Source organism: Athene cunicularia, assembly GCF_003259725.1.
Source record: "Athene cunicularia isolate RWA chromosome 8 unlocalized genomic scaffold, athCun1 chr8_part1, whole genome shotgun sequence".
Taxonomy (NCBI): domain Eukaryota; kingdom Metazoa; phylum Chordata; class Aves; order Strigiformes; family Strigidae; genus Athene; species Athene cunicularia.
In genome coordinates, this window is record NW_020799109.1 from 1,928,360 (window position 1) to 1,954,084 (window position 25,725).

The 25,725-nt window shown below is 49.1% G+C and overlaps 1 protein-coding gene across 1 annotated transcript in view; it reads right to left on the bottom strand.

The window, feature by feature from the left end:
* Positions 1-25,725, bottom strand: part of PDE4B (phosphodiesterase 4B) — a 182,838-nt gene that overhangs the window by 46,983 nt on the left and 110,130 nt on the right. Inside the window, exons 3-6 of the mRNA XM_026853854.1 lie at positions 11,415-11,609; positions 9,797-9,833; positions 9,623-9,693; positions 6,062-6,111 (exon numbers count right to left, since the gene is read on the bottom strand). Of these exons, the coding sequence (XP_026709655.1) occupies positions 6,062-6,111; positions 9,623-9,693; positions 9,797-9,833; positions 11,415-11,609 (353 nt within the window). The remainder of the gene's footprint in view (positions 1-6,061; positions 6,112-9,622; positions 9,694-9,796; positions 9,834-11,414; positions 11,610-25,725) is intronic.

Here is a 25,725-nt window from a genome sequence, read left to right on the forward strand (position 1 = left end):
CCCCCCCCCCCCCCCATTACAAAGCGTAGTGACTTCAGAAGAAACTTTTCCCTTCTTCTCTCCAAAAGCTAAAAGAAAACCTGATGTTCTTCTTTTAAAATGTGTCTGCCTCTAGGTCTTTGGCACAGGTTTACTGATGGGAGGGCCGGCAATCTATTTAATGACTGCATTGACGTCAATAGCATAACTGAAATACTTACTAAGATGCATGAGTCCAACTTTCAGGGGGGGTGTGTTTGCAGGCAGGCACAACACACGAAACGGACTCTTTGTGGGAATGAACTGCCCCCAAAGAGCCAGAAACGGCCTCTGGACATCCCCAGCATGGACAAGCCACACTTCTTTTTTTCTGCAGGTCACTTTTAAAGTTCACTTTGAAACACACTTTTTAATTTCTCGAGCAGCAGGAGTCACTTCACCGTTCACCAGCCTTAAGGTCACTCAGTCACGTCCTTCAGCTGATATCTGTATGATTTCTTTTACAGTTCTGCTTAGTTTCTAAATAGTCTGCATCATTCCAGCACTGCATCCTTCAAAAATAATATTTGTAGGTAATAATATTTACAGCCCGCAGCACCACTGTATTCACTGTGCACAACCAGTTGCTTTTTAGCTCAGCTATTGGATAACACAGGGTTCCTCTTGCACTCCTGTTAAAAGCCTAAAACACCGCATCTACATGACTTGTGCAGTCTGTCTCAAAACCAAAAGGCCGGATCTTCAGCCAAACTCACAGCAGACCAACACAATTTCAAAACGAATCCTCTATTTCGTATGTGCCCAGAGCCATTCTCCGCACGCCAAGCAGAGGAAGGATGGTGCAAGAGCACTAGCTCCACACGAATTACTGGGGATTTATAGATATTCGTAACCAAGAGCTGACTTTGATGCTCTGAAACAGGGCTTGTTAACTCCCACAAAAAGTCGGGACTCTCATTAGCACGAGCACCAGTATTATCCAGTCTTTTGTTTATGCTTTATACAAATGTTCGTGCACGAGTCTGTGTACATCTTACACCCACATAAAAAAAAACGAAAGTACAAGTTTGGAGTTCGTGTAAAGGCATGTGAGAAGTGCAGACAAACGTGCAGATGTACAGGAAAGCAGAGGCTAAGGCACAAGCAAGAAAAATACCAACCTTTCACTCCCATCCCCAGAGAGGAATTTTAACAAAGCTTTAATCCCATGAGCCCTGAAAAGCCTGTGTGTGACATATCCCAAAGCGCTACACCCCCCCCAAAGCCTCGGGTTGCAAATCAGCTGTATTATATTGCTAGGTATATAATTAATTGTGAGGACAGACTATAATTATGCAAGTGTTGAAAGTATCCAAGGGGCACTCGGTTGCTGGCTCTTGAGAAAAGTTCCTGCACCCCCCTCGCAGCGCCAGGAAGCGCCCGACGCCGTTTGGCCCTTAACGCCGTGCTGTGCCCCCGTCAGCTGTCGCTAACAATTAAATGCAGCGGCTTATCAAATGAACCAGCATGGAAAAATAGTGTCCAGCTGGGGCTCGGCCTTTCAGCAGCCGCCTCTCCCCTGTCCTCCAGTTCATCCCGAGAAGCTTCTCGCTCCCGGTTGCGTCTTTCTGCAGAATCTCTGCGGTGGGGATGAGGGGGGTCACTTACTGCGGCGCCCGCAGGTAAGGCGACGGCGTGAAACACCTCCATGAGGGCAGACAAAAGTGAAGAGCAGACACGCAACCGCTGTCAAGCAGGGAGGGAGATGCCTCAGAATTGGGGATCTAAGCAAGTGGCACCGATCCTGTGCCCAGCTGGGAGAAAGGACGGCGTAAAACATGAAAAAGTCCGGGGAAAAATACAGAGGGAACAAAACAGATGGAGAAAAGATTGTACCAAAATGGGTGGAAGAATGAAAGAAAGGCTTAGGCTGAATGCGGCAGGCAGTGAAAGACGATTTAATTCAGAGGGAATTAGGGTCAGTGAAGTACATAAATATGGAGGAAGGAAAGGAACTAAGCAGGAACTGCCAGACTTGTTGCTGGTTAAAGATTTTATTAGCTGAATCAATTGGGGAGGAACTAAAGACCCTCTGGTGATGCCAGGGGAGCTGAATCAAGGAGAGAAGGGGCTGACGGATTCACTGAGCACACAGTGGCACGGAGGTCAAGGAAAGTAACTGTGGCAGAGGCTGCAAATCCAAAAAAAGGAGAAGAGGAGAAAGAAAAGTCACCGAGACTTGTGTGACGACGTGTTTCTATCCTTGGTTCTGTGAGTCCAGAGGAGGCAGCTGGGCAGCACCCGCTGGCAGGCCCGGCCCGCCGCAATCACAGTGTGTAAATGCTCTGGACCACTCAGGAACTGGTGGCCTGGAGCATTCCCATTATCCTCCCCAGCTGGGAGGTACATCACCTAATCAAGGATTTATGTACTTTTTGCTACGGCTTCATATTTCCATGTTATGGTTTCTCAATTCATGAAACGGAATGGACACAATTTTGTCCATTCCTGTGATCTGCAGTTATGACAAAATAACAGGAAAAATCTGCCAGATTTATTTAAGCTGATACTAAGGACAAAACACAGGATGTTCAATACATATTCCTCTTCCTTTTATGGCTGTGGTTATAAGATTAAGAAAGCTCTGAAATTTACAGTGACATCAGTATCAGATTTGAAAGCACTACGTCCCACGAAAAAAAAAATAAAAATGGCCAGAATTTTTCCTACTTTCAAGAAAATGAAAGCAAAAAAGAAAAAAGCATGTCATCACTGCAACACAGCTCATTCATTTTGCCACGGGCCTGGGTCCTCAGTGATGTAACTCCTTGGGAGTACACGAGCACCAGATTTGCCTCCTCTTGGTTTGAAACAACTGACAAATCCTGTAACGTTCGAGCTGGAGTAAACAGCTGGCATGTATTACCTCCAGTGCAAATGCTGACTGTAATTTGTCTCCCTCCAGGGTAATTTTATTAATGTATGCTAGTTTGCTTTAAACCCTGAGTTCTGTACTTTTCATAACAGGATATAAATCACTCCACTAATGACAAATAAAAGGAGACATATATGAGGTGCTCATACTGATGTCAATTGATTGTGGTAAATCTATGAATCAATGTGTGACATGGGAGAGCTAAAATAAAATTCCGAGCTTTGCCGATTAACCAGTCTAGAGGATATAAACACGTCGCAGTTCAAAACACATTCTTTTATCTAGAGAGATGTAACGCAGCCTAGTCCCAATCAAAACATTACTGTTTCCTTCTCCAAAACTTTCAGGAAAAACACTCTGCATCCTTTCAGACACAGGAGCCACTGCCACATAGCTGGAAGTGTTCTGGTAGGAAAATCTCTCCTTCCTTTCAAAATTTCCATATCAGAAGCCATCTAGGGGAAAAAAGCTGCAAACACTGAAAAAAAAAATTCCCCTAAAAATCATTGTTGTTGCTGCATTTAAATGGAAACTTCCTTAGAAAGTAAACAGCCGTCATTGTTTCCTGCTACACCGAGATGAGTTGCAGTGTGTAAGAATGGCTGTAAATAGGTAAAGGAACCGGAGTGATGAAGGGAAGGGCTGTACAGCGGGACTGCAGCCATCACGGGGAACGTGAGAGGCTCTACAGCAACCTGGAACGCGCTCCGGGGGCCACCAAAGTCAACGATACGGTCAGAAATTCAGAGAGGTCCTGGCTTACACGCTGAAATAGCACCAAAAAAAAAAAAAAAAAAAAAAAAAAAGTAACTGCAGGATAAAGTAAGACCGGCACTGTTCACTCCAGCTCTGTCTCCACGTGAGCACGGGCTCCCACGGCAGCGAGGAGGTGGTGTCGGGGCGCTGGCCTCGCCGAGAGGAGCCCATCCTCTCCCCCAGCTACAGCCCTCAGCCTTGCAAAAGACCCAACAAGCTGTGGGTCCGGCAGCTCGCTCAGGCTGTTTTTCAGAGCCTCCCTTCCGCGTGTCAGAGCTGCTGTCCCTTCTCGGCGAGGCAAGAGAGAACATCTTATTGCCGGCCAGGGAGGGATTGCTTCAGCCTAGAGACTAGATCCTGGGAGAGCTGGGAAAATTCATCCACAAAAATAATCTGGAACTGAATTTAACTAAGAACCCCGGGCTTTTCCACTTATAGTGTCAATATTGGCTTTTTTCATGTAGGAAATAACACCATAGCAATCTCAAAACTATTTCTTATTCTTATCTACGTCCTGTCACAATTTACTTCAGTTGTAATGATACGGGTGCTATTTTTTGTTTCATTTTGAGACTCCACCTCAAGTCAGTTAAGATTCGTGGTTAAGAACTCCTTCACTTGAGGGGCCACAAATTCTGCCAATAATTCTCTACTTTTTACCGCTGAGCTGCACTTTTCTTCCACAGTCCTTCTGTTACCAAATAAAAATCTGCACGCTGAAAATGCACCCAGAGTGGCTCATTTCCACATCTGGGCATTTTCTTTTTTCACGTCTCAGGTAAGATGTTAATACAGTTTATTTTAGATACGTTCACCAATCCACAGGTAATTACTAGCAGCGAAACATTAAAGACTATGAGTCAGGATCACAAGGTTAAAAATGCTAAAAGTTGGATTCTTCGGCATTTCTTTATCTTTTTGAGCTTTGCAGGGTAACACTAAACTCGTTCTACGGTTACATGTGTCAGACCCTTCAATCAAAAAGGAAGAAGCTTTCATGTATTCTGCATTAGAAGCTTGAGTTAGCTAAAAAGTAACAAGTATCCTACCACTCCTAAATACTGTAGAAAAATATTTACAAAGTGTTAACAAGTTGAAAGCGATTCTTTCCACAGAAAATATTAATCAAATTAATCTAAAAAATTCCTGGAAGGGAATTCTCTCCTCGTTAACAGACTCTGTAGCTCATACAAACAGGTCTATGGAAAGTTTATGAAATTTTCCGTGATTTTTTTTTCCACACAGGCCACAGAATCAAGGTCTTGCTAGAACAGATTCTTAAATAAGGTGACGGGTTGCATTCCTGCTCGCCCTGACTCGACACTGCTCACACAGAGGGAGTGAAGAAGAAGGCAGGTCAAGATCGGGATGTCCAGTTGTGTTTCTGCCTCAGAGGTTTCCACATCCCATTAACAAGTTTTGAGGAACATAATCTGGAAGTCTCCAGGACTATACGTGTCCCCAGACAGTAAATAACACATGGCACGAAAGGAAACAATCCTTAGCTATCCAGGTTTCACACACCGTAAAAATTAACCTTTATTAGTCCCTCCAAGCACATAGTTGTGGGAAAGGCTGAGATTAAACCTTACAAATGGGCACTCCTCTAAATCTTATCTCCTTCTGTGTGGGAGTAACCTTTAAATTAGCGCAAGGTCTGTTCTAGAGGGGGTCCCAGGGGCTGTACGCAGCGCAGTGCCCGCCGCCCCCCGCCCGGAGGCTTTGCTCGCCGTTACTCTCCTCCACGACCGTCGTCAAACCTACTTGTGTTTGCTGCCCTGACACAGGGGTGAGGACAAGGGGACCGAGGAACCTCGTGCGCAGGGGGAAGCAGGCAGGGAAGAAGATGGGATCAGCCACCCTCCCCGACTCCTGCTCGTGCTCGATGGCTAAATGTAGATTTCAAAAGACCGCACGCAAACAACAAAATGCAAAAAAACACCATCCCAGGGCAGCCTAAGAAAAGCAGAGGAAGTTCCACCTGAGAAAGGTTTTTGAGATTGCAATTTTTACAGAGATCACCTGGAAACAAACTGAAATAAACAGGACAAAAAACCCTACAGCTGTGTCTGAGCCTGTTCAAGGCTTGTTGGCTGGGGCTTGTCCAGGCCTGTGCAGCACAGGGACTCAGAACAATAGCAGTCACTGTGGCCATGACTATCAAACCAAAATCATGTTCCTCTTTTATGCTAACCTACAGGGATAAACCCCAAACCCAAACTATTAAAACAACAATACTTTGGGCCTGATGGCTCCCTCGTATTGGTTTTGCATGAGTAACTCTGCAGAAGCTCCACGAGCCCAGAATCGCACCGAGGGGAGGGGGCAGAGAAGCAGCTGTTAGTAAAATGATGGGCAGTAAGTGTCCTCTGCGTTTGACCTCGCAGGTGATTATCAAAGTCACGCACGTACCTTGCAGGTTAACTCTGGAGACAGGTGGCTGGCTCGTTGCTGGAGATCTCCTAAGAGGGATAAAGAATATAAATAGGTAATATTTTATCATTTCAAACCCCGTTGGCAGTTCAAACTGCCAACTCCCACAGTTAAAAATCCTTTTCCGTGCTCACAAAGAAGTCCAAAACACTTTCAAAAGATTGGGGCTGTTAAGGAGCAGTATCAATATATCTGTTAGGAAAACCCAAAGGTGTCTGTCCCCTGGCTAGGCACACACCCATGCTGGGAAGAAGGTACACCAGGAAAGATGTGCCATCATCCCACCCCGCCTTTGCAACTTTCTGCTCAAAATATGCCTGGAAGCCAGCAAGGGCCTCCTCTTTGTGGCTGAAGGGGTCAGGGGATCCCCCAGGATCAAGACTTTCTCCTGAAAAGCTTTTCCCTGCGAGGTCTGGACTGGACCCCGAAGCACTGGGAGGGTGCAGGCTGCAAGGCAATGCCACAGGTAAGGTGAGAAATGTTTGGCTTTGAACCCTGCAGTTTGAATTGCACCTGGAAGCAAGTAAGAAGATGCTGCAGTCACTAGTGTAAGCTCTGAAACAGCCGAAGGACCTTTTTTCAACTAGGAGCACCAGTTTCATCAGAAAAGTCTGGATTTCGGAAGGACCAAAAGCTATTTGAAGAATTGGTCCAAGTCAAGCAAACAGGGTCTGACTGGAAAAAGGGTGCAGTGTTTCTCCAAACGTCATAATATTTCATTGTGACATTTGCCAAATAAAACTGTTAATTTTTCAAGCTGAAACCATAATCTACTCGGGGAAAAAAAAAAAAAAAAGAGACTTGCTTTTTTAGAGAAGTTAACAAGAGTTGACATCAAAATCAAGATACTTCATTTTGGACTGAATGCAGTACTTCAGGCTGACCAGAAATGAAACTTTGGGCTTTTGCTTCCCTAAGAAGTGTCTGATACATTTTAACTGAAGCCAGATTTCCCCACACTCTCTCTTAGCCAACCTCATAACCCCAATTTTTTGAGTCAGCCACTGAACTGAAACATCCATTATTTGCCAGCTCTCCTTTGAAGCTAAAATCAAAGCGAGCAAGCGGCTCAATTCTGCTGCAATTGTAGCTCCAGGGGGTTCTTCAGAAGTGCTCCAGGAAGGCCTCGCTAACCAGGTAAGATCCGCGTCAAGAGTAACAGCTACAGACCCTCAGCCCCAGCCTCCCGGTCTCTGCCGACAGCCCCAAACCCTCCTCCTCCTCCTCTGCCTCCCCCAGGCTCAGCACCCGCTTCCCAGCTGGGATTCCAAAGGCTCGGCTTTTCTGGAAGGAGCTGCAGGACCCAGATTCTTCGAAGGGTTCAGCACAGGGCGCACACGTTGGATGCCGACTTCTCTGAAAATCTGCCCCGACCTGCCTCTGCTGAGCCTTTGAAAAGCCAAATCTTGAAATCTCTCAAAAACAGAAACTCCCCAAGAGGGACACCACGCCGCGGCTGCAGCGCTTCCAGTATCTGGGGAGACGTTGCTCCAGGTATCTCCAAACCCAGCTCGGTGTTGCACAGACATGCCTGGGGGGGCGGGGAGGGAGGGTATTCCCCGCTGTGGAGCCTGCGGAGCGAACGGGCCCGCTCCCAGCATCCTCCCAGTGGCCTGGCCATGCTCATCCCGGTTTCTGCGGCAGCCAGGGCGCAGGCTGCAGAGACCCGGGGATCTGGGTCAGGACAGCGCGTTCCTCTCTTAGACACCACCACACTCAGGCACCCACGGCTCCCGCTTCCCCTCCTTCCCTCTTGTCGGGGGTTATTCAGCACAGGAGCACCCGACGCTTTCTGACCATGTCCTGGGCCCCATCTGCCAACCTTGGGCACTCTGAAACCATTAATCATACTCTCCTCTTTTCCAATCAGGAAACTGCCTTAAAACCCCTGACGTTAAAGTCAAAAAAAATATGACTTCTAGTTGGTTTTTTTTCCTCCAGCCCTCAACATTCATATTTTCCAGCATTTCTGTAAATATGTGGGACAGCATCCTCTTTTTCTTTCTCCGGCCAGGAGGGGTGGAGGAGGAGGCAAAAAGAGGGGAGAGGAGGGGCTAAAGAAAAGCTGAGATTCTCATGATCCCCAGAGCAAAAATTTAAGTAAAATACCACATATCATGAGACGTATGATAAAATCATGAGCTGGCAGCACGGCTGTAACCCAGCAGAGCTGCTTGGAAACAGTGTGGAAAGCTCCGCAGCGCCTGGAAGCACATTCCGCCACGGACTTGGATGCTTGGTATATAATGGTTTAAACATTTAACGACTTTTGCTTTGGCTTGGGCAAGTGACTTTATACCTCAATCAAATCTGGGAATGTTTTCAAAAGGACACTGCAAGATGCCTGTGTGTCCTACAGGTTACGCCCTCGCTTCCTTCCGGCCCCGTCCAATTTCAGATTCCTCATTAGGAACTGCTGAAATGCTTGAGCTGTTCAAAAAAGCAAAGCTTTTTTTTAAAAAAAAAAAAAAAAAAAAAAGGTAATCTATTTCAGCCATCTGTTTTTCTATTAACCTCCATCTTGGAATGTGGCGGTTCCTTCCCATCAAAATTTGCAAACAGAAATCAACGGGAGGAAAAACTCACGCCGGGATAAATCACTGGGCTTTAGGTAAAACACAAGACTGTGTTGGGAGGTGGGAAGCAGAGCCCACGGTGGGCACCCAGGCGATGCCACTCACACGTGTGGAGCCAAGGGTGTCCCACCAGAATGGATTTCTGCACCTCATCCTTCGCTTCGAGCGAGCAGCGCCTGCCAGTCCCGGGGTGGGATGGGTGGGTGCGAAACCGACGTCGCCAGGAATGAATGATGTTGGTTTTACTCAAAACAGCTCTCTTGGGGCAAAACAGGCCAGAAAATGACGATGGCTGGCTCATTATAAATAGCTAAGGGGAAACGGTGGTTCCGGACAGAGGCGTATAAAGGAGTTTGTTTGGTTTCTCCTCTTCAGCAGGTATAAAAAACAACATCCTCCTCTTAAGTTCGGGGCATCACCTTCCCCTCTCAGTGCAATTAGTGTCAAACGAAGCGACCCAGGCCTGCAGGCAGCACAGGCCAGTTCTGTGGGCAGCCCCCAAGCCGAGCCGCTGCCTGCCCTGCCACGGAAACCCTCACCGTCCCCACAGCCTCGTGCTTGGGGTTTCCCTCCTTGGCGTGACCGTCTCTCTTGTGAAACATCGGTGGAAACGAAGGGCAGCACTGCAGCTCAACCCAACGCCTCCGCGCCGAGCTGGGCTCCTAACGAGCGCCTGGGCCAGCCACGGTGGCAAAGAGAGGAAGATCCCACACCACATGCCCCCACTGTGTCCAGAAACACACCACAACCCCTTCCCAAGCTGAAATACATCTCCTCCGGCTCACCGCACTCTCCCAGTCTCGTGTGAGGGGTGGAGCGAGCCACACACAGCACGGCAGTAGCCCGGGGCTGGTGGGCTCTGAGCGTGGGCTACCACAGTTCCCCAGCTATCGTCGCTCTTGCTCGGACCCCGCCAGCCCCTGTGGTGTGTGAGCCATGAGGGAAAAAAAAACCATGGGCTTACTTGTTGGACGTGCCATGCAAATTGGTAAGGAGCGTGAAGTTGTTCCTCACGCTTCGTAGACTGGCCAGAACCTACAGAGGAGGCAAAAATGGAGATGTTATCTTCTCCACCTAAGGTTTTATGTGGTTTGGGTTTTTTTTTTCAATTTGAGAGGCCATCAGGCTGCCAACTCACCTGGGCGAAAGGTGTGACAATCAGGTCGTCCCCATGCCTAAGGAGAAATGGAGAAAATGTGTAAATTTACCTCAAACATTCACCCCAGAGAAAGAGCATTTTATAGAGGGAGGTTCCCCCAGGCAGCGCCCACCAAAACCAAAAAAAAACATTAACCCATACAGCATTTATTTAACACTACATAAAATCTTGTTCCTAATGGAAAGGTCTCTCAGTGTATATCCAAAACAACCTGGCTGGAGCGACTGTTCAGATTGGTAACGCCAGGCAATAAAAGCCAGGAAATTCAAAAGTTAAGGCAGCCCGCTTGCACCGCGGTGGAAAAAAAACCCATAATGGTCTGGGGAAAGGTCAGCTCTGAATTTCCTGGCTTTTGTTGATCTCTGTCTTTAATGTTATTCAGACGCTGGGTTTTGTCCGGCCGTTTTCATCATGGAAGATTTGAGCAGAAGTTCTGAGAAAAATACATTGTCACCGTCAATAAGAGAGGATTTTTTGGGGTGATATTATATATAGGACTTGATGCCCGCAGTGAACGGACACTTCTAACTGCAGGCAGCTCTGAAGCTGGGGGGAAGGTGGGTGGTAGGCACCGCTGGACGGGGCTTTCCCCACCCCAGCACAGCTGGCTCCTCCAGCACACTGCTGGGAACACGGGGCAATTGTTAAAATCCACTGTTTACAGAAAAAATGGTATTTGCATAAGTTGGAGTGGTGACTGTCTCTGGTAAATATTTACTAAATGCTAACTAACAGGGAGGGATGTCCTCGTTCAGGAGAATTCTCCTCATGGATCTCGCTAATATTTAGATTTTTATTTCGTGACAAAACTTGTAGGGCTTTCGTAACAGTTAAAACTTTTTTTTTTTTTTTTTACGAGCACTTTTTTTTTTTTTTTTTACAGCTTAATGGTCACTTTAAAACTTTAAACTGTGCCTTTTAAAATAAAGGGCTGCAAATCCAGGACACTCATTTAAGCTCCACGCTCTGTGTTGTATTGATCCTCTCAAGCTCAACCATCTGTCTCGGCTTTCTGCTGTGTTTTCCGCTCAGTTCTAGTGAACAACCCATGACAGAAAACAGGATGGGGAAGAGTAATACTGGAAATATAAGTACAGTCATAGTTGTGCTGTCCAGGCTAATGGAGCGTTACCTACCTACGAAAAAGCCGAGCTGATGCTCACCGGGCTCTGAGGACACACGGTGAGAGTATAACGGGAGAAAAGGCAGCGTGAGCAAGTTGGGTGCAGGAGGGACGGGGCTGTCCCGCCGGAAAATCCCGCTGAGACACGGGCAGCTCAGCGCTCCATCCCCCAGACACCGATTCCCACGGGAAGAGCTAGTCCCAAAAAAAGGAAAACGCAAGAATTCTCTGTTCTTTCAGGGTCCAGCTTTGGAAGCTCTTTTGCTAAATTACGGAGGAAAGGGGAATGTTTTAAGGACGGGATGGGGAGAAGTCGTGCCTTGGCAGACCATAAAAGCACCCGTCTTGGGCACACAGGCTGTGAAACGTGAGCACCACCCTTAAGCTCCGCTTAGCAGAGCTCTGAGGATTACAGGGGGCTGTGTAAAGCTCTTAGTTACCGTAAAATATGATACGATCTGAATTTCTGCTTACTGTTCGCTGGGGAGAGAGGAGTTCCTGGACATTGTCTTTGGTGATAAGTCATAGTCGCTGTCGGACCTGTACAGGAAGGACTCTCGGCGCTGGCTGTGGCCCGGGAACGTCGTGTGCAAGACGAGTCCCGACGAGGAGCCGGCCTGCGGGTCCAGTGGGCTGCGACCTGGGGATGGGCCATTTTCCACGTCGAAGCTGCGAACAAAACACGTATCGTGTGTCACATGCGTCTGACAAAAGGTGTTCTCAGGTGCACGTGTCAAGCTTGCGTTGCCCACTCAGGGCTACACTTAACCAGAGCCTCTCGCTGGCTTATTTTTACTGTATTCAAGCAAGACTCTGCCTGATGATAAAACCTTTACCCCCAAGGCTGCTTTCCTGCCTTCCTCTGCTCAGTCTTCCTCCAGCCTGGATTTCTCTCAGCTCAGCACAGCTCCTGTTGCTCTCAGCATGAACCCACAGCAGCTAAACACTGTCACCAAGCTCTGCCGCTCGCCCCCCGCCGCCCCCATGGCCGCAGCCTTCGCACCAGGCAGGGGGTTCCGTTTGCCAAACCTCACACCCAGCCTTACAAGCGTAACAGGGACTAAAGAAGCTCTGACATGCCACCATCCATCCCAGTCCCCATCTGCTCTGGAAGTAAATTTGTGGAGTCCTGCGAAATTGGTGAGGACTTGGCAGTTGTGCGAGCGGGATGCCTCAGTTTCTTTTCAGCCATAGCTCACGTCTGAGCCATGCGGGATATTAGTTCAAGTGAATTTCGAACAGATGGGCTGCAAAATGGAGGGCTGTTTAAAAAACGTAAAAAAAAAAAAAAAAAGCCCCAAAAGCCCCAAACCTTCTGTCACCGTTTCCATTATACACCCACTTTCTTACAGTTTCATAACTTGGCTGCTGCAACTCGTGGCTGAAGTCACCCTGGACACTTTAGCAAGCGACACCCCTCGTAAACCCTGAAAATAAGCAGGTTGGCCTCCTTTGCTTGGGCATTTGGATCTGATATAAATACCATATGTGTGACCATGTTCCAGCTAAGCCAAGTGAAGTACGGCCGTGTTCAGCATGAATTTTCTTGCCTTTGGAAGTCTGAGGAGTCATCTCACTTGCAGTAGGAGCCGAGTCCTCACTCCTACAAGGCCTCTCCCCGTTCCTGATGTTCTCCCAAGTCTGCTGTGCCTGATGACCGCCCTTAACAGCAGCACCCAGCCGGGCACGTGCTGGGACCACGGCCACAACAGCGACTGTGACCCCAGCCAGACATTTCCCCATCCCTCCCCGCCGCTGCCTGCCCCGACTCATCATATTAAGCCAAAATATCCCCCGGAGCACGGTGGTAAGGCAGACCCCGTCCCTCCCGCTGCTCTGCAGAGCACACTGTGTGCTTTGCACTACTGCAGAAGGAGGCGGATAAAGCATCCAGGCAAAAAAAAAAAAAAATCAGCAAAAGCTCTGAAAGTAACGCACACCGTCACAAAAAAAAAAAAAAAGGAGCCTGTGTCCAGTTGCAAAATATATCTGGGCTTCCTCTCCTCTTCTACTGTGAATCAATACACACAGAGATTCAATACAGGTCGACCGAGGGATAGATGAGAAGGGGAAAACAAACACTGAACACCCCAGAAGGGAACCACAGGTAGAGACAGTCTTGGAGAAAAGCACTGACGGAAGGTGCCATCGCTGAGCTGGACCGGCGTTACTGAGACATGAGGCTGCAGAGAACACCCAGGCAGGCTCAGAACAAAGGCTGCGTTGGGACAGGGGCTGACACCTCAAAGCATTATGGCTTTCTACCTCCTGATCAAGAAATCCGATTAAAATCCAAATTTTACGGTGTAGCCTGTCCGTGGTTCTTTGGGAACTGGCAGGAAGGACACGCAGAGTAGGGGCCAAACTCTCTCACTGTTCAAAACCCAGGCACCAACTAAACCTCAGCCTCAGGTTTCGCAGGAGCATTTCAGGTTCCTGTGTCACACAACTGAATGCCTTTCCCGGAGGGGCACCGACCTGCACTGTGACACGGGATGGGGAGGCAGGAGCTGCCCTGGAACAGCAGGGATGGCGAAACACAAGCTGCACGCCCTGACACGGCAGCTCCGGCCGCACGCTGCCGCCTGGCACACGCCAACTACTTTGTAGGAACAACCGATGAATTACTGAACAATTTATCAAATATCAGCAATACCACGCTGCGCGTGAGGGACCGCGTACGCTGCCTGAGCAGTTATATTTATAACATAAATATTTATTTACAGTCGTGTACGTGGTTGGGAGGGAGTGGGTGCTCCGAGTTATTTTTGATGTCTCCAGAAGCTACTTACTGGGGTGGAGCGATAAAAGACTGAGTCTCCTGGCAGTTACTCTGTTCCTCGTGGCTGCAGATAGAGGGGAACTACTTTGGTCTCGTGCTATTTGGTGTCGCATACAGTTCCTCAAGGCTTAAAAAAATGCATGAGAGCATGCATGTAATTAATGCAATTAAAAAAAAACACATAAGCACCAGTGCCAAGATTTTTAGATTCTTTAGAAATCCAAAGGCAGGGCACCAGTATAATACAGTAGGCGCTGAAGGAGATTCCTCCATCTACCATGCCTCACTGTAGCATTTACTTACCCAACTGCATAAGTACATCTTGAAACTGCTAAGTGCTCAATTAATATTCTTTTCTTTTATGCTTTATTATCGGCTCTTTTACCAATGACAGCTTGAGTACACTTTATTTGTACCCACAGAATAATCAACGGAAGAAACTCATCTCCGTAACTATGGCATCTACAAACAACAGCCAGCTGATAATTAATCCATACCTATTCAGAAAATTAGCTCTGATTACTCAAAACATTTTATTGCAAAACCCTCAATCGAGAACATTTAGTTTACTGCCACAAATAGAAGTACAGCAATGAACTCAACCTGAGCGTTTCGCTGGGCAGAGCTTCTGGCTGTCTGGTACCATCCCTGCCACTTGTTGGGAGACATTAGCCATGGGTTTGGGAGAAAAAATGAACACACAAGGTTTAAAAGGTGTGTAAGATGCGAAGGGAGGGAGGCAGGGGGTGAGGCTGATACGAGGGAATCTTTTGCAAAGGTGACTACTCACCAGCAAAGGGGCAGGTTTAATGAGAAGGAAACTATCCACCAAAAACCTGGTTTTGCATGACTGTAGCACAGCTTTTATGCCTTGAGGTAGGTGGAAGATACTCAAACTCCCTTCCCTTTCCCTCTTTTATCAGAAAACCCCCCTCTCTGATAGACTAGGCCTATTCTGAGTCCCTCTGTCAAAAATTCCCACTTAAGTCCCGAGATTTTCAACACCTGCAGAGGACATGAACAGCTTCACAGCCGGAGGTGTAAGAAGAACCCTGGCGCTGTGTGACCTGGGTAAAAGTGGAGGTCAAACCTTGGCAAAGGCAAAACTCCCCAGCAAACAGTTTGCCTGAACCGTGAGAGTTTTCCAGACTTCCACAGCACTCGCAGCTCACGCTGGGATGAGCTGGAGACATTCCGGCTGCGTTAGGGAGAAGCCTGGCACAGTTGACGCCCAGCTCGGAGTGCCGTGGCTGCTTCCAGCCCCCCCCTCTCCACGTGCACGCAGGCAGCTGCCCATGCTCCCCGTGCCAGCTCCTGGGACGCCGCAGCATGGATCACGCAGTTAATCCAGCTGGAAAGGCGTTTTGATTTCTTTCCGTGAGTTCAGCCTGCAGCCATGCCGGCCCCCTCATCTGGCTCTCCTTCCTTGGGCCTGATCCAGCACTCAGCCAACCATGTGCTCAGTCATTAAGTTAACCAAAAATCCCCTCCCAAAAAGTGAAGGTTAATCAGGATTTTGTACTTATCTCTACCAAAAACGTTCAATTTTGTGCTCGTGAACAGGCACTCCCAGAGGTAGGGCTGCGTGGGCAAGGTCTTCACTGGGATGGCCAAAACCCAGGTCTAAGTCTCTGCTGTTGTGGTTTTTTCATAGTTATAAGAAATCAAATATGGGAAACTATTTCCCCTAGATGACCCAATATTAGGAGAATGTGGCCTGAGATCTCTGGAGGAAGAGCTTAACCTTGTGTTTTTCAAATCTCTGCTGCACATTAAGTTCACCAGTTGCTCTTGGTTTGTACAACAGCCCATCCAGAATTGTGTCTCGATGCCAAAAACATCTCCCAAACAAACATTTGCTGAAGTTGGTAAGAATTGCAACTGGATTGTAAAGTTACCTTCTCAGAGCTGCATTTTCCACTAAATTTTTTCATTAGAAGAGAACTGATGAGCTCTGCTGGAAAAATGTAATCATCAGCACGGCATCATGTTCAGGACACTTGTCAGATTGTAAGGGTCCTCTCCAAAGTTTGCAGCACTACATAGTCTTCGCCTAAGTGGAAAATAAAGCTCCACCTGTCTAGTTAAAAATAAGGTTGGCGAAGTACAAAGCGCCACTACAACAGCCTAGAGGAAAAAAAAGCTGAAATTTGCTTTGTGGCTTATCTTCAAGCAGCAGCACTCGCAGTCAAGACACCCCATCTGTGAAGCAATGTTGGCACAGGAGCACCAAAGCGCTGGTGGCAAGCTCTGGAGGTAAAAAATCAGCAAAACATCTGTTATTCTACAGTTGTTCCTCACCCCATGTCCACACCAAGGGATGGTGGACGAGATATCTTTGGCCCAACGCACAGTTGCTTCGTTCCCTCACCTCCCGCGCCGACCCCAGGGCTCTCTGCAGAGCGTGGGGATGGCCAGTACGTTCAGGGTTGGGCACTGTTAAGACTTAAAATTGCGTTATCTGAACATATAGGTCACAAACCTGGTATCTAAGGTCCCTATGAACTGTTGAAGGTACACGAATACCTGTCCCTCGTAGGAGATGTCCTCTCTACAACGTGTGCCTTGCTCCCGGGAGCTCCAGCGCCCTGAGCCGACGCTGTTCCCCACCTGCCTCTGACCTGCATTCTCAGGTTGATTCAGCCCCCGTTTCCAAGCCCTGTGACACTCTCAGGGGGTGACGGTCTGTCTGGAGGCCACTGAGAGCTTCTAAGAGTTGAGCCCACTTGTACAGGGCCCAAAACTGGCTCCGCAGGAGGAAAGGTGAGAGCAGCTGTGTGGGATGGGTGTTAATTAACCACTGAGACGAATCAGCGGTGTAATCCCTACGTCAGAAAATAACTGCAAATCAAAGACCCGACTGGCAGACAGAACTAAGTCTCCTGACACCCTTCTAAACGGCAGATTCAGGGGGATCTGGTGGACAGGGAAAGCCACCCATCCCAGCATCGCCCAACGGAAGAGCAGCCCCACACCAAGCATACCCATCCCGGCAAGCGCGCGGCCAGCGCCGCGACGGCAAAGCGTGAAGGAAGGTGGCCTTTCCCTCCAAAGCCAGGCTACAGTTAAACTCAACGTCAGGCTCTCCGCTTAGGCGGTGGGATGGGAGGAAGGCTGGTGGTGAGGGAGGAGGAGGAGGCGGCAGGACGGCGGCGGGCCGAGCAGGGTGGCCGCAGAGCAAATGCTCAGCGGGGAGGGTCAGCCCAAGCGACGGGGCAGCCGCAGCTCCATCTCCTTTGCCCCTCTGCATTTTTTTAACAAACCAGGATTTTACTAAAGTGAAGAGCAAAGAAGGAGACAGCAGGTGGCAGGAGTTAGCTGCAGCTCGCTCCGACAAGCAGCGAAGGGGGCACTTGCTTTTGGACCTGTGGAAAGATGTAACACGGTAAGGCGGAGGGAATCAGGCAACGGCAAGGCAGGATAAATCACGCTCGGTTGGAAAACACAACGAGGTTTCATGAGTCATCCTGCAAAACAAAGAAACTTAATAAAAGCAACCCCCAACTCTCCAAAATGTGCAGTTTTATAGTAATGACTACAATTTTTCTACATTAAAAACTACTGCGGTCCTTTATGGCGGGGAGAAAGTCCAACCAAGCCTCTGCAGGCAGAGGGATCCCTGCTGTGGGACTCCCCACTGCCCTCCAGCCCGCTTTGCCCCCACCCAGCGATGGGGCCAGCTGCTTCCAGCATGCCCCAGGACCAGTCCCCATCAAACCAGTCCTGAATCCATCCTAAACCAGCCGTGCCTCTTCCCAAAGCACGCCACCACCCTCACACGAAAACATGGCAGCTGTCAAGGGGTCCCGACAGAAGATGCTGCCTCCAAGTTATCCAACAATTCGGGCTTTCGAGCTCTTTGATCTACCTCTGCAAGGGGGGTTTGGCACAAAACTTTTTGGTGGAGTAGTAATAAGGAAGAGACAGCATCGGGAACGCATTGTCCCTGGATTAGCATCACCCGCCAGCAGCTTTGGAACCTGGTAAGAAACTGAAAAATAGGATTGTGCCACGATTTCGATGTAATTCAGAGTCATTTGAATAGTCATTGCAAGTCAAACGGTTACCATGAGAGCTCTGCAGCCCCACAGTTTGTTTCTAGCTCTGCGATATAAAACACAAAGATAGACACATTTAAGTCTATCAAAGCAGGCAGGCTTGTGTACTGTTTATGTTAGGAATTTACACTTTTCCTGAGGATGACAGCACTGACTCTGCAAGAGGGCTTTACCATCTGCTTTGCCTTCCCAGACTCATTCCTGAGGGCTCTACTCCTGATCTTCCAACGACGGTACCACCTTTACGATGGTATCAAATATACCTCCAAAATACAAGTATTTCAGGAACTTTGGGCAGACTCTGCTAATTATAAAGATCCTCTCGCAATCATTAAAGCCCCGTTTCTCCCCAAGACATTCGGTTGGATGTTTAACACCATTAGCAATGAAAAATGCTGTTTCTTACACCTTCAGCTCCGCACAGGCACAACTGCTTCTGACTGCTATCTAATTTTGTGCACCTGTTTCCCATTATCAGAACAGCTTGCTGGGTTTTCTCAATAATCTTTCACGTGGAAAGGTCTGTGCTTGAAACCATCAGCATCAATGAAACAGGATTGGGCACACAGCGGGCATGCCGGAGCTGAGCACGCCGGCAGCCGACGCAGATGCCTCAGCACGGGCACACGCTCTCAGCACCACACAGATTAGTGCTTCCCCCCCCTCTCCTAACCTTCTCCTAAAGGCAAAAATCTTCTTGCTCTCAGGGGCCTCTCAAAAGTGCACAAATCCTTCTGCCAGGTTTGTCCCTCAAGTGGCTCCTGACGTGTTGTTTGTTGTTTTTTTTTTTTTATCTCCAGAGACTAAACACCCATGGCTCCTGAAATACAGCCCCCAAATTCCTCCCCGTCCCTGTGTATCACAGCTGCCTGGCACAGAAAACCCAGCAGCACTTCCTCAAGTGTTTGTAATGTAAACTGTCATCTGCTGCTAAACATGTTATTAAGCCTCTGCGTGTATCACAACACAAAAATATATATTTATTTGACTTTGATATCTCTGAATATAGAAGTTCACTCCTCCTAGCAGCTCTCTTGTTCAAAGGGTGCAATGGAGGCAGAATAACCAGAGCCCCCTGCCACGGCCTGCAGCCCGTGTGCTGCCCGAGGGCCATGGGCTCGCCTTGTCCTTACAAACTGCTTTGAATCCCAGAATCATCCGGGTTGGAAAAGCCCTCGCAGCTCCTCCAGACCAACCACAAACCTCCCCCTGACCGTTCCCAACTCCCCCAGATCCCTCAGCGCTGGCTCAGCCCGACTCTTCAACCCCCCCAGGGATCCCGGGGACTCCCCCCTGCCCTGGGCAGCCCATTCCAACGCCCAACAGCCCCTTCTGCACAGAAATCCTTCCTCAGAGCCAGCCTGACCCTGCCCTGGGCAGCTTGAGGCCATTCCCTCGGGGCCTGGCGCTGGGGCCTTGGCTCCAGAGACTCATCCCCCCTCTCTGCCCCCTCCTGGCAGGGAGTTGCCGAGGGCCAGGAGGTCTCCCCTCAGCCTCCTCTTCTCCAGACTGAACCCCCCCAGTTCCCCCAGCCGCTCCCCAGCAGACCTGTGCTCCAGACCCTGCCCCAGCTCCGTTGCCCTTCTCCGGCCACGCTCGAGTCAGTCAATGGCCTTTTTGTAGTCCTTACAGAATTTTGGCCCACAGACAAGCCCTGCTCCCTCCCTGGAGCCAGCCTGGGGTGGGCAATATAACCCAGCAAGTGGGGACAGGGGGTCCAGCCTCACCTTTTCCCCACCAGGGTATTACTGGTAATAAAATGGGAATTACAGTCCCCTATCACATCTTTTATCAATGCATCTTAAAGTCTCTCACATGCCTATGAAGTGTAATCTGCTCTTAACACTCTTCCCAAGGCATACAGCGCACTAATGGCAAGCACAAAGCCAGCAGCACAAATCTCAGGGGTCCTGTACAGCAAACGACCTTTGCTTCCAGTACGTAGCAAAGTGTTCCCGTATCTGTACAGACCCAGAGCACCGGGAGGCTGCCAGCCACAGTCATGCTTTATTTCATCCTGACCTTAAAAAGAGACTCCAAGAGGCACTTCTACCTTTGCTCTGCCATAACTCTGTCCGGCTGTGCCAGGCTGCACGAAGGCATCAGCTACAAATCAAATAGCTGTTCTGATCTGCTGTCAGGCTGGAGACAGGAATAAAGTGACAATAATTTTTAACAAGCTACAGAGGCCACTGATTTTTTTCATTTTACCTGGTTAAGCTGAACGGGGAGGACAGACAGCCTTTGAGCCAGAAGATTTACAGATTTTTTGCACTAATGTTTTAAACTACCCTCAGCCCATCTACAACACCGAAATGTGGATGTGCAGAAAGCTGCTGCACTGAGGAATGCACCAAGCCTTTTCACTTCATTCATAAAATAATTATTTGACCTGGTTTTTGGCTTTATCTCCATAATTGGTAGCTGCATTCCCTAACAGCAAAAAGACAATGAAATGTCCTAAGATGGTATCCAGATTATTAAGTCCTTTGGAGACTCGGCCCTCCCATAAATAATTAATCCAGTTGGGCACATTTCAGCAAAATTTTACCTGCTTCACATCTTTCAAATGTCTGCACTCTTCATCTTTTGTATCAACAGGAAAAGACACTGAATATAGCAAATGGCAAAGGATACTGATGTGATTTCAAGGGCAAACGTTTTTATAGCTCTTATTGATCACTTCAGGCCCAGCAGAAGCTTAACGCAAAAGTAGCCTCATCCAAACCCCAAGCATCTGCCAGCTGGTAACTATCTGAGGACAAAATATTAAGGATGGAAAAACCTGGCCCTTTGGCAGAAAGTCCCACGTTTACTCTAAGTGGCTTGGCACATGGACGGAACAGACGGTGGGAAACAGCCCCCTCTTCCAGGGTACCACAACGACAAGTAATACCAATACTGACTAAATATCTGCTCTAACTATTTCACTGGCAATGACAATATTTCTGTCATCCCTCCAGCTAAGAAAATGCAGAGAAATGGCCCACAGGTATGATTTGAAATTGCAGCTCCTCACTTGCTCTGGTCAATCCCAGCCGCAGCCATCACCGCGCTTCGCGCTGCTCATTTGTTTTATTGCCGTTAACATATCAAGGTCTTGATGGAAAGGCCAGAGGGGCTCAGCTCTGTTTCATCCTGCTGAAACACCCGCTGAGGGATGATGCTCTGCTTCCCTACGTGTGCCAGGGGCAAAGGCCAGCAGAGGAGACGAGGTCTTGAAGCTAAAGGACAACGCTGGCACAAGAACAAGCGGGTATAAAGGGGACAGGAATAAATCGAGGCTACAAATCAGAGGGAAAATTTTTGCCTCGAGAACAGACAGATCACTGAACAGCTTTCCTGTAGGAGTGATGGGGGTAAACACCAACTTGATGTTATTGCTGGTGGGATTAATAGCATAATTGCCTACAACACTGCAGGGCGCAGCCCGGCGGCTTTGCCCCCGTCGTCCCGGCTCACTCGGAGGGAGCCGATTCCTGCGGTGCCCACGTGTCCCCACCTGTGTCTGTGAGTCACCAGGGACGAGCCACATCCCGCTGAACATCCATCCGGCTCTCTCGAGTGGAACATCCATCCACTCTCACGTTTATTTGGGGGCTGTCACAGGGGACACACAGGGATGACCTGCCAGGTTTGGGGTCTCTTTGCCCCCTCACTGCCTCCCCAGCGCCGCACGGGGAAGACAGAAATCTGCCCACCAAACCCCTTCTCTCCTGCGCTACGCCGAGGCCCGGCTGGCAGAGCAGGCACAGAGCAAGACCCGAGCAAGGGGTTGGAGTCAAAACCACGATGGACCATCCCAAACGAGACACCTCCAGCATCGCCTCTGCCATGGACGCCGTTACCGTAGCTCCAGATAACACCCATAGCTCAGCACGTGTGCAGGCAGAGGCAGGAAATGCAAAGCATGCCATCTGCTGGCATGCAAAAAAAAAGAGTATTTCCATATATTTGCATTTTTACTAACAATAGTGAGCTGGAAGGGACACCCGAGTGCAGCCTCAGCAGGGACCAGCAGTGACACGCTCTGCCTGCCCACGCTCCCTCCCTTCCTCCTCAGGCTGTCTGAAAACAAAAGGGGGAAAAAAAGAAGGTGAATTTAAACCACAGATTTTTATTTTCTGCTATTAAATCACCCGCTCTGAAGTGAGCTTTCATCATTCTGGACAGCAAACTGCATTTAGCAGAAGGAAAAACCTTCTACAACACGGAGAGAAGACAAATAGTGGGCAGCAAGATGAAAACCTTCTAGAAGAGTGACTATGGGCCCAAAAAGCCAGGCAGGGCAGAAGTTTTGCAGCATATTTCATGGCGTTTTATGCCAAAGGGTGAGCTCATACAGTAAAAACAAGGCCCCAGATTTTCCAGGTGTGGTGGAGCTCAGGATGTCGGCCCCTGCAGGCCTGCCAGCTATCGATTGTGGAACGCTCTAGGAAGGAGGCAAACATTATTACCCATAGCACACGACACCCATTATTTGCCTTTTTTTTTTTTTTTTTTTAACTTTCTTTAACCTTTCTAGCATCCTCACAGCTTGCTTCTCCATCCAAAACCAGCCCTCCAAACAGGCTGGCCCCTCTGCGACCCTCATGCCAGCCCTCCTGCCCTCACGCAGGAATCCCCACGCCGCTCCTGGCTCCCGTCGCGCGGCCGAAACTCCCGGTTTGCCACTTCCTCTACGCGCAGTTTCACAACCACCTCGTGACTCCGCTGCAGCGTGTTTGTGCTCGCAACAGGCTGCGTCTTCGTATTGCCAAACTGCCTCCTTGCCCAAGTCCTACCTCAGATCATCATCTTGCCACGGAGCCCTTCAGAAAAGCTCCCGCCAGCCTCCTACACTGCCTCCTCACGCAATGAGTCTCAACCAACTCCTCTGTGCTGCACTTCTAAAAAACCTCTTGGGAAGGAATTATTTCTCTGATGTGAAAGCAGATAGCGCACTGTTGGCACCCAAAATATCATTTAATAACACTGTTATTTTTCTCTAGACCTGCAAATCTTCCCGAGACCTGCTTCAGGGCTCATTTTGATCTTCCTTAATTAGTGATCCCTTAGAAGCTGTTTCATGTTGAAAATCGCTTGCTGGAATCACTATTTTGGAGTTACTTACTACAAATCATAAAGCTGCACTGTTCAAAAGAAATAAAGACGTGGGAGCACTGAGCAAAATACATTGCAGCCCCAAACTATGAATATGTTAAATACAGCTATAACTCATTAAGTCCAGTAATAGCGAACAATGCAGCACTACAGCCACAAACACTTGGAGGTTAGGAAGAAATATAAGCAGAATACTTGCTACAATTGAATATCATTTAACGATGCAGAAGGTGAAGTTTTCAGTGTGAATAAGCATAAATGTGTAGGCATGGCACAAAATCATTATATCTGATTCCAGTTTAAGACTCATGTCGTCATAGTAAAAGCTTCATTCTTGAGCTAATAGAATCATGGAATCGTAGACTCACAGAGCGGTTTGGGGTGGAAGGGACCTTAAATCCAACCAGTGCCACCCCCTGCCCCGGACAGGGCCACCTTCCACCAGCCCAGGGTGCCCAAAGCCCCGTCCAACCTGGCCTTGAACCCTGCCAGGGAGGGGGCAGCCACAGCTTCTCTGGGCAGCCTGGGCCAGGGCCTCACCCCCTCACAGGGGACAATTTCTGCCTTATAGCTCATCTATGTCTCCCCTTTGTCAGTTTAAAACCTTTGTCCCTCGTCCTGTCCCTCTGCCCCTGATCCAGAGTCCCTCCCCCCTTTCCCACAGCCCCTTTCAGCCCTGGGGGGGCCGCTCTAAGGTCTCCCCCGAGCCTTCTCTTCTCCAGCTGAACCCCCCCCAACTCACAGGGAAGTTGCACCAGCCTCCTGAGCATCTTTGTGGCCTCCTCTGGACCCATCAGATCCCATGGACTTGTGCACCTGCAGGTTCCGTGGAAGATCTTGAACCTGATCTTCTATGGTGGGCAGTTTTCCATTCTCCCAGTCCCTGCCTTTGCCTCCTGGGCCTTGGGCAGTGTGGCTGGAGCCCTCGTTGGCAAAAACTGAAGCAAAAAAGCCGTTGAGTACCTCAGCTGTCTCTGTATCCCGGGTGACCAAGTCTCCCTTTTCCTTCCAGAGAGGGCCCACATTTTCCATAGTCTTCCTTTTACCACCAATTTACTTGTTAAAGCTTTTTCTTTGTCGCTCTTGACGTCCCTGGGCAGATATAATTCTACCAGGGCTTTGGCTTTCCTAACTAGGTCCCTGGCTACCCAGAGAGTTTCTCTGTATTCCTCCCAGGCTGCCTGTCCTTGCTTCCAACCCCTGTAGGCTCCTTTTTGTGTCTCAGCTTGTCCAGGAGCTCCTTGTCCATCTATGCAGCTTCCTGGAGTTCTTACCTGACTTCCTCTTGGGCTGTATCACTCCTGAGCTTGGAGGAGGTGATCCTTGAATATCAACCAGCTTTCTGGGGCCCCTCTTCCCTCCAGGGCTTTATCCCATGTTACTCTGCCAAGCAGATCCCTGAAGAGACCAAAGGCTGCTCTCCTGAAGTCCAGGGTGAAGAGTTTGCTGCATGTTCTCCTCTGTCGTCTTAAGGATCTTGAATTCCACTACCTCATCACTGCAGCCTTGAGCTTCACACTCTCCACCAGCCCCTCCTTGGTGAGCGCGAAGTCCAGCATCGCACCTCTCCTCATTGGCTCCTCCATCACTTGGAGAAGGAAGTTCTCATCCGCGCATTCCGGAAACCTCCTGGATTGCTTATGCCCTGCTGTGTTGTCCCTCCAACAGATATCGGGGTGGCTGAAGTCCCCCAGGAGGACCAGGGTTTGTGAACGTGAGGCTGCTCCTGTCTGTCTATGGAGGGCCTCATCCGCTCAGTCTCCCTGGTGGGGTGGCCTGTACCAGACCCCACTGTAACGTCCCCTGTCCCTGCTCTCCCTTTAATCCTGACCCATAAACTCTCTTTGGCTCCTCACCCATCCCCAGGCGGAGCTCCAGGCCCTCCAGCTGGGCACTGACACAGAGAGTGATCCCCGCTCCTCATCGCCCTGCCTGTCCTGCCTAAAGAGCCTGTGTCCTTCCATTCCAACTCTCCAGTCATAGGAGCCATCCCACCACGTCTCCATGATGCCAAGATCAGAGACTGCAGGCGTGCTCACGTCTCTAACTCCTCTTGTTTATTCCTCTCGCTTCACTACACATGTTTCCACAGAAGCGTTTAAGCTGGGCGGCTGGAATTCCTTTGTGCTGCTCCTCAGGTGCTCTCCTGCTGCCCTGTGACCCCTTGCCAGGCTCTGGGCATCTATTGCCGGCACCAGCATCAAACTAGTAGGAGTGGGATGGATTGAGGCTCCTCTGCCCTGGTGACTTTAGTTTAAATCCCTCTTCACCAGCGTGGGAAGCCTCTTCCCCTCCTCTGACAGATGAACCCCACCACACCAGGTTTCCCAAAGTGATAAGCAGCCAAACCCCTGGCTGAGGCACCAATCCCGTAACCACTTATTAATTTGCCAGAGTCAACTGGTCCTTTCAAACCCCTTCCCTTTGACTGGGAGGACTGATGAAAAAACCACCTGCGCTCCAGAGTCCCTCACCGCTGTTCCCAGTGCCCTCTAATCCTTCTTGGTGCTCCTCAGGCTGCTCCTGGCTGTGTCACTGGTGCTCACATCTAGGATTTAGATGTTCTGAGTATTTTACTGTATTGATAAAAGTTTGTACTGAGCTAACGAAGAACGAGCGGGCAGAGATAATCAACGTCCAAAGAAAAATTGAGGAAATGTGTGAAAAATTTAAATATCACAAAACCTGAAGACAGCACGCACAGGTGTGGTATTCCAAAGGGGGAGAAAGAAATGTTGGATTTCACTGATGAAACACATGAAAGAAACCACCTGAAATTAGTGAGGAGCTGCTGAAAGCCCTGGGGTGTGGTGGTGGGGTGGCTGGAGGGCCGCTGCAGGGC